Here is a 12,644-nt window from a genome sequence, read left to right on the forward strand (position 1 = left end):
ATTGGAGTGTTTTTTGGTTACTTTTAAGTGAATTCAGTGAACTCTTTTTTACTCAAAACAAGTAGAAAGCTCATTACTGATTAATCAGATAAAAAGATGATCAGAATTTAATTGTAATAATGTTTAACCTTTAACATTAAACCCCTAAATACCTTCTGAGCTATCCAAGGATAATAAATCGTACTTAGTTTTCATTTTGTTCATTTATGTATTTTGTCAAAAAAATTTTAAACCTTTGATTAACTAAGCCTTCCATTTCCCAGCTATTCTTGGTAAATGGGAAGTTGACTTTCTTCAGTTTTTTTTTCTCTTAAGGGAGCAGAAAAAATTATTTGTCAACTATAGATTATAAAGCAGTTTACCAAGCAGCAATAGAGATAGGCCTATAATCACAAATCATGATAGACAAATGACGAAGTATTGCAGAGAGAAAATATCTTTCAAGTCAGAGCTAAAATGGTTAAATTAAAAAACAAATGGACGAAAGAGAAATAGAATTATTCACATATACTGTGTATCTCACAGTTTACTGATAAATTGACTCGAGAGTACCATCTTTTTGTCCCTTGTACTTCTGTGGAATGTTAGTCAGAGACTAAAGTTAAGAATACTGCTATATTACTTATATGTTATATAATTTGTAAGGGGAAACAAATCAACTCATATTGCTGAATATTTAGGCACCAAGTTAACCACTATTAAAGAAACACTGCACTTTAAAAAAATCAGAATGTGTTTAATAACTATGTTAAAAAAAATAGTAACAGAACTGCCATTTACAAAGGAGGCCTTACTTGTATAGAATGTATCAATGACAGTTTTTCACTGAGCATGCTTGAATCAAGGGAAATAAATAATTTAACTTTATTAAGGTAAGGTAAAGGTAAAAGCTCATGTATATCCATGTAAAATCCATATATCAAGTTACATTTGTTTTAACAAATTTGTATTTCCAGTCTTGACTTGTTTTTTCTTTTTTAAGAATTTGTAAAAATTGTAAATCTACAAGGAAAACTAAAATCAAGTAAGAAACTGGCCTCTGAGCTAAGTTTTGATTTTCGCATTGAATCTGTAGGTAAGTCTCTTTTTTAAGATAATGCATTTAGAGAGCTTGGTTTTTTGTTCCTTCTGTTCTTAACAATTACCTACACCAGCACTGTCTCATAGAAATTTCTTTGATATAGAAATGTTCTCTGTGTTCGTAAATACAATAGTCATTAATCATGCTTGTTAAGCATTTAAAACATGGATGGTGCTACATTTTAATTTTTTTAATTTTAATTAATTTAAAATTTGATGTAAATAGCCACATGTGGCTTGTTCCTATATATTAGACAGTTCAGGTCTAGACCGTTATAATCTTTTATTGTTGTTTCTTGAATATTTAAAACATGAAAATATTGTTCCCTTTGCTGCATCAAGTGAATTATACTTCTTCTAGTACTTTCCAAATCATGAAGGTATTTGTGTGATGTGATTAACAGTGTTAAAATTCTTTGCCATGTAAGATTCTGGTTGGTGTGTGTTGGTGGTTTTGCTTTTAGGTCTATTTAAATATAATAGCTAGTTTCCTACAGAATCTGGAAAATACTGCTATGCCATTTGAATTTACTTCCTTGTCAATGAGTGTTTAACTCTGTAATATCATTGATGTTATGATTTTAAAAATTATATTTTATTATTTTTTGCATCCTCACTGATTAATGTCAGTAACTATTTTCCTCAGCAGTAATAGGACTTATGAAAAAATACTGTAGGTGGGAACATTTTAAATAGTCTATAATATGGTTCTACCATAAGTCAAAAACAGTTAATCAAAATTGATTTTTATTTAGGCCATAAAAAATGTGTATTTTAAAACTAAATGTATATAACTTTTAAAAACATGTTTCTCACTATTTAGAAAATTTTCTGTTTGTTTTTAATATTTTAATGGTTTCTCAAATGCAGTTTTGCCCTATCTCAAAGTGTATTTTATCCCTCTGGGTAAACATCTCACATATAAATAATTTGCTTATGATGGGAAATTTTAATCTTCTTAAGCGGAAAACCTAAACTTTCTGTAGATGCTATGACAAAAGGAATTTTGGAAATAGTTTCTTCTTTCACTCCTTTGTATTCTGGGTATTGCATACTAATTCCTAAGATTTAATATTTTCAATAGAGATTCCAACATATAGATCTTTAGATTCTCTTAATTTTAACTGAAACACACTTGTACCTCAACTTTCCCATATGTGCCAAACGTTTTGGGAAATTTTAGTTGTTATACAAAAGTTTGTTCCTCCTAGGCTACAATCTCTTCTTTCCAGTGAATCTTGGAATAATTCCAGGGATCCTCATGGGGGAAAAAGAGTCCTTTTAAGTCACCTTTTAAAAATAAAGCCAGTACCTGTTTTTTCATTTCATGGTTAGTGAAATTTGTATAATTTGTCACTGTAAAATTATGTTTATTGAGCTAAATTACGTCTCCAGAATATTTTTACATTAACTTTTTACAGAGTCAGTATTCAGTAAGATGTGTAATAAATTTCAGTCACTTTCTCTCATCACCTTTACTGGTACAGGGCATATGGCTAACTCTTCAACAATTAAATTGGTTCTTTCCCTCATTCTTATTCCCTCACTCACTCCAGCCTCTGTCCAGGAAAGGACCAGAGGCCCTGCTGTCACCTACCCCCAAACTGGGACCCCTGCTACTCTGTTTGTAAACCACGAAGTGACCCCATGTGGGTGCCTCAGTGGGTCCAGACCTGTGCTTGGCGCCAGGCAAGACCCAGAAACGGACAAGGCACGGGGAGAACAGGTTTCCCTTCAGCCTTCAGCCACCTCAGGGAATCATGGGAGATGGATGAGGAGCAGGAGGGGACATGGCATGTCATGGGGTGGCCACACTTTGGGTCCTCCTGGAAGTGGGTCATTCCTGAATCCAAAACCATCAAGAAGGTGAACAAGCTTGGCCCAGATCTGTGAACACTCTGTGGGCAGCAGGTCTCACAAGCCCAGGGCAATGTTCCAGGGGGCTCCAGAGGCCTGATGGGGCTGGGGCAAGACTGGGGAGTATTGTAGCTGAGAGCACCTAGCCCCTCCAATAAGAACTGGTTCACAGGTCAAAAATATTCATGTGCAGTTAAATTTTGAGACAGGTTTATTTTTGAAAATTAATTTTGTATTAGGGAAAACATGAGCATAAATAAAAGATGCTTCCTTAATAGCTACTTCTAAATATATGATAGTATTTAAATAATCAGGTCTTTTATCCAAAAAAGCAATTATATGTTCTTATTATTTTATTTACCCTCATAAGACAAAATTCATGGGGTCACAAAGAGTCGGACACGACTGAGCGACTGAACTGAACTGATAAGACAAAAGATAGTATATGAAAGAAAAATTAATGTGCTGATATCCACTCATCAGAAGCCCAATTTTAAATAAATGCCTGTTATAATATATCTTAAGAAAACTTCTGTGACACTGCCTCAATACATTATTTGAGCTTTGGCATGTCTTAGCCACAAAAATGTTGGGAACTAATGGTCTAGACAGTGGAATTTTGCACCAAGTAACCTTACATTATCATTGATTAAAAACAGTCGGGGAAAATGTATAATGCAGTGCTCTGTGCCTTATTTTAGTCCTGTTCTCCCTTATCCTTTTTAGTATGCCTTCAAGACAGTGTATTGGCTTTTTGGAAACATGGAATGCAGGGTAAAAGCTTCAAATCAGATGAGGTAAGATCTCTCAAATTATCTCCAGTGATTCTCACTAAAGATTTTAATTGTTGCAATATTCATTTTATGCATTTTCTCTCTGAACCCACATTGCCATGTTTAGTGCCTTTAGTGCTGGTAGAACAAAATTGCCAGTGTTTTCCCTTAAAAAAATGTCCAGTTTTGTGTTTATTGTATTCTCAGTGGCCAAAGGAATAGTCAAACATGAGTTTACACAACTTCAGTCCTCTTATTTGTAATTTATAAATATGGTCGCTAAGCTTACTAAACTTTTCTAAAGGTAATAAGCCTTCTCCATAGTCTACAAATGTGGAGCTTCTTTTTTAATATTATGTTTAAAATTCTAAGTTAATATGTGTTGAATCACAGGACTAAGGAAAATCTAAGAAAATTAGCTCACTCACTAAATATTTATTGTGTACCAAATACATTTAGGATACTGTTATTATTATAGCATTGAAGACATAATGAATATAATTATGAATAATATCAAACCCTTGTGATGTCTATGTTCCAGGCACTTTACAAATATTAGTTTATTGAAGGCAAGTAGAATAGTAGGATTTTTAAGTACCATTCAAAGTAAGGTTGGGCTTCCCTGGTGGCTCAGATGGTAAAGAATCCACCTGTAATGTGGGAGACCTGGGTTCCTTCCCTGGGTTGGAAAGATCCCCTGGAGGAAGGCATGGCAGAGTAAGGTTAGATACTGTTCATATTCCCTATTTTATAGGTACAGAGAGGTTAGGTAACGAGAGTTACAGCACTAGTTCAGTGGCAGACCCTAGATGTGAAGGGTTTCCAAAAATCACTTCTACTGAGATCATCAGGATACATGTCATGTAGGAGATGGGACTTTAGGCTCCCACTTTAAGAGATTAATTCTAGCAAAGATATTTCCCATTTGTATGAGTACCTATGTAGTTCTTTCACACCAAGGTCTCACAAATGTATGGACTTATAACTATTTCCACCTCTAAATGAGTGCAGAATTAGAATACTTCCAAGTAAAAATGACATAATAAATCAGCTGTCTTCAGTTTATCTAGTTACTGACCTATGTCACTAAATGTTACCAGACCCCTGCATTTAATAAACCCTACAGTCCTATTTACTGCCATAAGATTAATTGTCCTTAAGTGCTATTTTCATTGCGTCAGTCCTGTGGTTAGAAATCTGTAGAATATACTTCATTATCAGTTCAGGTCAGTCGCTCAGTCATGTCCAACTCTTTGCGACCCCAGGGACTGCAGCATGCCAGGCTTCCCTGTCCATCACCACCTCCTGGAGCTTATTCAGACTCATGTCCATCAAGTCGATGATGCCATCCAACCATCTCATCCTCTGTCGTCCCCTTCTCCTCCCACCTTCAATCTTTCCCAGCATCAGGGTCTTTTCCAGTGAGTCAGTTCTTCGCATCAGGTGACTAAAATATTGCAGTTTCAGCTTCAACATCAGTCCTTTCAGTGAACATTCAGGACTGATTTCCTGTAGGATGGACTGATTGGATCTCCTTGCAGTCCAAGGGACTCTCAAGAGTCCTCTCCAACATCCCAGTTCAAAAGCATCAATTCTTCGCCCCTCACCTTTCTTCATAGTCCAACTCTCACATCCATACATAACTACTGGAAAAACCATAGCCTTGACTAGACGGACCTTTGTTGACAAAGTGATGTCTCAGCTTTTTAACATGCTGTCTAGGTTGGTCATAACTTTTCTTCCAAAGAGTAAGCGTCTTTTTATTTCATGGCTGCAGTCACCATCTGCAGTGATTTTGGAGCCCAAGAAAATGAAGTCTGACACTGTTTCCACTGTTTCTCCATCTATTTGCCATGAATGGTGGGACCGGATGCCATGATCTTCGTTTTCTGAATGTTGAGCTTTAACCCAACTTTTTCACTCTCCTCTTTCACTTTCATCAAGAGGCTCTTTAGTTCTTCTTCACTTTCTGCCATAAGGGTGATGCCATCTGCATATCTAAGGTTATTGATATTTCTCCCGGCAGTCTTGATTCCAGCTTATGCTTCATCTAGCCCAGCGTTTCTCTGCATATAAATGAAATAAGCACAGTGACAATATACAGCCTTGATGTACTCCTTTTCCTATTTGGAACCAGTCTGTTGTTCCATGTCCAGTTCTAACTGTTGCTTCCTGACCTGCATACAGAGAGATAAGAAAGCCTTCCTCAATGATCAGTGCAAAGAAATAGAGGAAAACAATAGAGTGGGAAAGACTAGAGATCTCTTCAAGAAAATTAGAGATACCAAGGGAACATTTCATGCAAAGATGGGCTCAATAAAGGACAGAAATGGTATGGACCTGACAGAAGCAGAAGATATTAAGAAGAGGTGGCAAGAATACACAGAAGAACTATACAAAAAAGATCTTCATGACCCAGATAATCACGATGGTGTGATCACTCACCTAGAGCCAGACATCCTGGAATGTGAAGTCAAGTGGGCCTTAGGGAGCATCACTATGAACAAAGCTAGTGGAAGTGATGGAATTCCAGTTGAGCTATTTCATATCCTAAAAGATGATGCTGTGAAAGTGCTGCACTCAATATGCCAGCAAACCTGGAAAACTCAGCAGTGGCCACAAGACTGGAAAAGGTCAGTGTTCATTCCAGTCCCTAAGAAAGGCAATCCCAAAGAATGCTCAAACTACTGCACAATTGCACTCATCTCACATGCTAATAAAGTAATGCTCGAAATTCTCCAAGCCAGGCTTCAGCAATATGTGAACCGTGAACTTCCAGATGTTCAAGCTGGATTTAGAAAAGGCAGAGGAACCAGAGATCAAATTGCCAACATCTGTTGGATCATCGAAAAACCAAGAGAGTTCCAGAACAGCATCTATTTCTGCTTTATTGACTATGCCAAAGCCTTTGACTGTGTGGATCACAATAAACTGTGGAAGATTCTGAAAGAGATGGGAACACTTCACTATATCAAGTGTGAATTCTGCTTTTTCTGCTAAGTCATCTTGCTTACCTTTTTCTTTCTGGTTTTGTTCTCATCCTTCAATTTGGGCCTAGATAGAATGATCATAATGTAATATTCAGCCACTCCAGTCCACAGTGATTGGAACATTTCCGAACTTAATACTCTGAAAATCAGCTCCACTTAGTATAGCACCAGATTTATTTTCCTGATTCAAGTTCATTAGTTCCAGGACTTGCCCGGTGGCTCAGTGGTAAAGAATCCACCTGCCAGTGCTGGAGACACGGGTTCAGTCCCTGATCTGGAAGATCCTACATTCCATGGAGCAACTAAGCCCATGTGCCACACCTACTGAGCCTGTGCTGTAAAGCCTGCGAGCTACAACTACTGAGCCCATGTGCCACAGCTACTGAAGCCCGCATGCCCCCAGAACCCATGCTCCAAAACAGAAGAAGCCACCACAGTGAACAGTCTGTGTAACTAGAGAGCAGCCCCTCGTTCACCACAACGAGGGAAAAGCCCACACAACAGCAAAGACCGAGCACAGCCCCAAAAAATGAAATAGATTTTTTTATTTTTAATGCTATTTTTAATACTTAGTTTATATTTACATTGTCATAGTTTGGGTTCCTCTAAAAGCTGACCCTGAAACAAGGATCCAAATGGCAAGTAGTTTATTTGGGAGTAGATCCAAGAAAACAAGAGATAAAGTGAGGACTGTAAGATGGAGAAAGGCAAAAAGCCAACAAAAGCATATTTAATAAATCCCATAGGGACTACTGAGGGTCAGTGTGAGACATACCTCAGATTTAGCTCACTGTAAGGTGGAGACACAAGTGTGTTTATACACCAGCTGCTGGCCTCTGTTTGTAAGGAGTTGCCCCCAGAAGTATAAACTACCCATACTTTGGAATAGTAGCTGTGCATGTCTGAGCACTTTGTTTAGTTTTGGAGAAGACAGAGCAGAGGAATACCACCAGTACACAGATGTAAGACACTGGTGCATGGGAGTCTGTCGGAGCTCTGCTGAAATCAGGTGGGCCATGAGACACTACCCCAAGTATCTGCACTGTAGGGGCTGTGCAGTCTAGCAGACTTATATTCAAATCTTGGATCTCCCAAGTTACATTAGTTCTCTGAGTCTTTAATAATATGGGAATGATAATATATATCATAAAGAGTTCTAAGTAAAGTGCCTGTCCCATACCCCATACATGATGATTTGTTTCTAATAATAAGCAGTCCAGAAAAACTTACTAAAATTTTTCCCATTTGAAGAATGGAATCAAAAACTATCAAAAACTATGATTCTGATCAATAATTGCTCTAGCTAAATGATTTTTAAATTATTATTTAAATAATATGGGAAATAAGATATTACTGATGGGTATTTTCTCTCATAGGTTACCCAGGAGATTTCAGATGAAACAAGAGTTTTCCGCTTATTAGGATCAGACAGGTAATAGTTTGGTTGTTTTATTACCAAAGGAATTGTGTTTTTACTTACACTGTCACCTCTGATTGTATTTCAAACAGAACTTTTTTTTCCAATATATTTATTTATTTTCCTGAAGTAAGGTTGGTTTATAATATTTGTAAAAGTTTCATATATGCAGCTGTATATTTCTAGTTCTGTACTCTTCAGTGTGCTCACCACCAGAAGTGTCGTTTCCTTCCATCACTGTACAGTTGATCCCCTTTACCCATTTCGCTCTCCCTCCACCCCTACCTCTTCCCTCTGGTAGCCACTCTATTTACATGTTTGTTTTTGTTTGGTGTTTTCATTTCTTTTTGTGTATGTTAAATGAAACTCTTAGCACCTCAGAATCTTAGAGAAATTTCCCCATGTCTTTACTGAGAGAGAAATATTTTAATTAGTCAGTTAAGGAAGCTTTTATTAGTGTGTGAGGATCATGATTCTAGAGATAGTTACACTCAGCCAAGACAGAATGTGTTAACATAGATATTTATGTCCCTAGTTGCATGATATATTTGTGGGTCTTTTATCATTTCTTCCTGGCATGTTAACTTCTGTTAACTGTTAACTACATAAATCCAACAGAATGTGCACATTGTGACTTTAATTTTATATATCAGGTGATATTTGACTCAGTTTCTGAGCTCGTTCTAAAGTAGAAGGAATTATGTGGTCTCTGTGATCAAAATGAAAGATAAGTTCTAAAACTATGCCCTCTTATGAAAGAAGTTTATACTTTTCATTCTTCTTGTATACCTCTACAATGAGTAAAATACCTATTTTTCCCACCAAGAGTTGTTAACTGCAGCAAAAGATCAAGAACCTCTGGTCTTCAAGTTCAGTCTAGTCACAATCATTGCTTAAATATTATACACTTAAGGAAAGAGGGGAGAATTGGAGTTATACCTCCATAAAAATTTTAAAGAGACTTTTGTAAGGAGAAAAAGGATTTTGGGGAAATGACAGCTACCTTAGTAGTAAAGGCAAGTCCACAGATCATGGCAACCCAGTAACTAGTCCTGCAAAGAAAGAATTTGAGGACCACCTGGTAAATGACTCTAGAATGGGAGGCTCTTTGCTTCTCCAAAAGGAAGGGCTGACGAAAGAACTGTAAATCATCCAGTGATCCCAGCACTCCGATAAAATACAGTAAGAGAAAATTCCTTTTCATAAAGGATAGGCATCAGAAGGCATTTCTTATAGTTACTTGTTTCCTTCCAACTCTTTCCCCTAGAATTTTCTCTTTCATCTATTCCTTTTTTGTCTGTATTGTTTTTCCATTTTCTGTCACTGTTTGCCCTAGAAAACTACTTTTCTCAGACCATTGCCTTGCTCTGGTTATCTTCTTACTTGGGAATCTCCTTGATTTTAAGATATGTATCTTAACCAAAGCTTTTGTTTTGTCTTAATTTTTATTCTTTTTTTTTTTTTCCATACATCAACATGAATCTGGGATGACCCAGAGAGATGGTATTGGGAGGGAGGTGGGAGGGAGGTTCAGGATTGGGAACTCATGTACACCCATGGCGGATTCATGTTGTCTTGATTTTTAAAGAGATTTGTTAAACTGTATTGTTTAAATATAGGTATTAGTGTCTAGGAGGAAAGAAAACTAACTGTAGAATATTAAGAATGGGCAGTTGAATTATGGGTAATTTTATTTTTCCCTTCTGTTTTTTATAATGCATAATTCAAGTATATATTACTTTTCTGTTGTTTTCATTTAAAAGGTAATAATATGCTAGTTGTAGGAAATACCTGTGCTAGAAAAATGCACAGTATTATGCAACTCCTTCCCATTTCCCTTTCTAGACTTTTTTCTCTGCATGGGCATATTATTTTTTATTTTGTTCTCAAACCTATCTTCCTGCAGTTTAGAACCTATGATATGCCATTTGATTGGTTTGGGGGTTTTCTTCCTATTGGTCCTTTCATTGAACTCTTTCCCTGCCCTTGTTCCAGGGACAAGGGAGATGGCCCCACTTCATAGTTTTTAAAACTGTTCTTTTCAGATATCTTAAAGAACAGTGTGAGTAGGTATCTCTTAAAATTCTATTTTATTCTCTTAACCCTTCCTCCACCCCCTTCTTGTTCACGTATATTCTAAAACTTTATTATACTTTTGCTTACATGTATGAGTAAGCAAATTGTTTTGGGTTAAAATAAGATGAGACTATCCTGAAACATTTTCAATATTTTTGATAGCTCAGTTGGTAAAGAATCCCCCTGCAATGCAGGAGATTCCAGTTTGATTCCTGGGTCGGGAGGATCCACTGGAGAAAGGATAGGCTACCCACTCCAGTATTCTTGGGCTTCCCTTGTGGCTCAGCTTGGTAAAGAATCTGCCTGCAATGCAGGAGACCTGGGTTCAATCCCTGGGTTGGGAAGATCCCCTGGAGAAGGGAAAGGCTTCCCACTCCAGTATTCTGGCCGGGAGAATTCCATGGACTATAAGGGGACACAAAGAGTTGGATACAACTGAGCGACTTTCACTTTCACATTCATAAATCCATCAGTTCTTATTCAGTTTTGTTTTTAAGCTATAAAACATAAAGCTCAATTTGACTATGCATCTATGATCTCTGTAATCTTGTGTGAACATGAACAATGATATTCTTCTCTCGCAGTTTGATGTTAGTATTTGAAGATAAAATCTCTGTTCTTACTCTAATGAGATTTTTGTTATGATTTAATTGCAGGGTTGTTGTTTTGGAAAGTAGACCAACAGAAAATCCTACTGCACACAGCAATCTTTACATCTTGGCTGGACATGAAAATAGTTACTAAGCAACAGAAACTGGTCTCAAATGACAGGAAAATGAATATACTCCACTGAAAGGAAAAATATCTTGAGGAAATTCAGTACAAACTATACTGATTTGCTTTAATTGTTATGAGTTATATCTCAAATGATCTGTACTTTAAGGTAGGATTCAATATTTTCTGTAGCTGGAAACAGCTATTCTATCTCTTGCCACTGTGTGGTGGTTTTTTTCAAGTTTGCTTAATAAAAGCTATGAGACAAATAGTCCTCTAGTTCCAGGAAACACAGTCTTTTAAAAAAAAAATAATGTTTGTAACAAGGGTGCCACTGATATTTTTAGATAACAACTTGTGATTATCTTCAGAGAGGTAAATTTAGTGACAGTTTTCTCATTTTATACCATGTTCTATTCCTTCTTAATGAACATAATTTGATAAAGAAATTATCAGATAAGCCTTCACTTTTACATTGGCCATTCTGTATGTTTTTGTAAAATAGAATATTTAATCCTTATTTATTAATCTCTTGCTGGAGTGGTGTAATGTATCTAACTTTTAGTAAAGGAGGGTTGCAGAGCAGCTTAAATTTTTTTATAATGTGTAAAAATTTTGTTTACCTTTTCAGATTAGTACTTTGAGGGATTAAAGGCTGTGTTCGGAGGTTCAGTACATACATGCAATTTTATTTAACACAAGTATTTTGTAATATAATATTATCCAGAATTGCCTTAAAAGTGAGTTTTCTGTTTTCAACTACATATAGTTGTAGGGGCTCATACAGAAGATGATGATGATGGTCGAAATATTGTTAAAAGGAGTGTGTCTGTTTAGATGTGCCTACCGTGTGTATGTATTCTTGACAAGCAGTATAATATACCTGTGATTTTTTTTTTTACATTAGGGATAATGCATAAGAAATTAATCTTCATATATATTACCATCCCTAATGTAGAGGGGAAAAGTATTTAACTGCCCATGATATGTATTCTACATATACTATGCCAGAGGAGAAAATGTAAAGCAACTACACATGTATTCTTTGGTTTTTTACCGTACATAGATCTTCATTTTGAGTAGGTTTAAGAAAAAAATCTTTAAGTGAAATTTAATTCCTGATGGGATAGTATAAAATAAGTATTATAAAAACTAGTATTCTAAAGATAGGAAAGGATAGGGCCATTCTTGAGTTTTCTTCCTTTCTGCTATTGTTAATATTAAAAATTAAAGCATCACATTGGTACCTATTATCTTAATACGTTTAACAGTTACCTTTGAGATGATGAACAAGGGGTTAATAGTAACAGTATGGATTCTTTTTGAGCAGGTCCTTGAGAGGAAGACAGTGTAACTATCTCATTCAGTCTGTAGTGATCCCACATAGTAGGTATGATCATCATCTCCATTTTTCAGATGAGAAAGTAAGGGGTTAGCAAGGTTGAAACTTACCCAGTTCACACAGCAAGTTAGTGATTGAGCCAGACCATGAGTCTTGTGACTCTGTTCTTTTTGCTATGCAATATGCAAACAATAAAATGTTATGCAAATGAAATAATATTAAGTTTTGTCCTTTTAAAATGTATATATGATTTCAGTAAGTGTGTCACTGTTTATTTTGGGTATGTTAAATGGCGCCTCTGGACTGAAGGACACTGGATACAGTAGATGCCAGGGAGTCATACTTAAAACAGGAAATAGTCTTGTTGTGTTTACAAAGACCAACATCCTCCTCCT

General features: G+C 36.2%; 1 protein-coding gene across 1 annotated transcript in view; it reads left to right on the plus strand.

Annotated features, from left to right (window-relative positions):
• Nucleotides 1-12,379, plus strand: part of MAP4K5 (mitogen-activated protein kinase kinase kinase kinase 5) — a 114,139-nt gene extending 101,760 nt beyond the window's left edge. Inside the window, exons 30-33 of the mRNA XM_068966384.1 lie at nt 983-1,075; nt 3,664-3,734; nt 8,077-8,132; nt 10,850-12,379. Of these exons, the coding sequence (XP_068822485.1) occupies nt 983-1,075; nt 3,664-3,734; nt 8,077-8,132; nt 10,850-10,937 (308 nt within the window). The 3' untranslated portion in view covers nt 10,938-12,379. The remainder of the gene's footprint in view (nt 1-982; nt 1,076-3,663; nt 3,735-8,076; nt 8,133-10,849) is intronic.
• The last annotated feature ends 265 nt before the right edge of the window (nt 12,380-12,644 follow it).

This window comes from Capricornis sumatraensis, chromosome 2 (genome assembly GCF_032405125.1).
Source record: "Capricornis sumatraensis isolate serow.1 chromosome 2, serow.2, whole genome shotgun sequence".
NCBI lineage: Eukaryota > Metazoa > Chordata > Mammalia > Artiodactyla > Bovidae > Capricornis > Capricornis sumatraensis.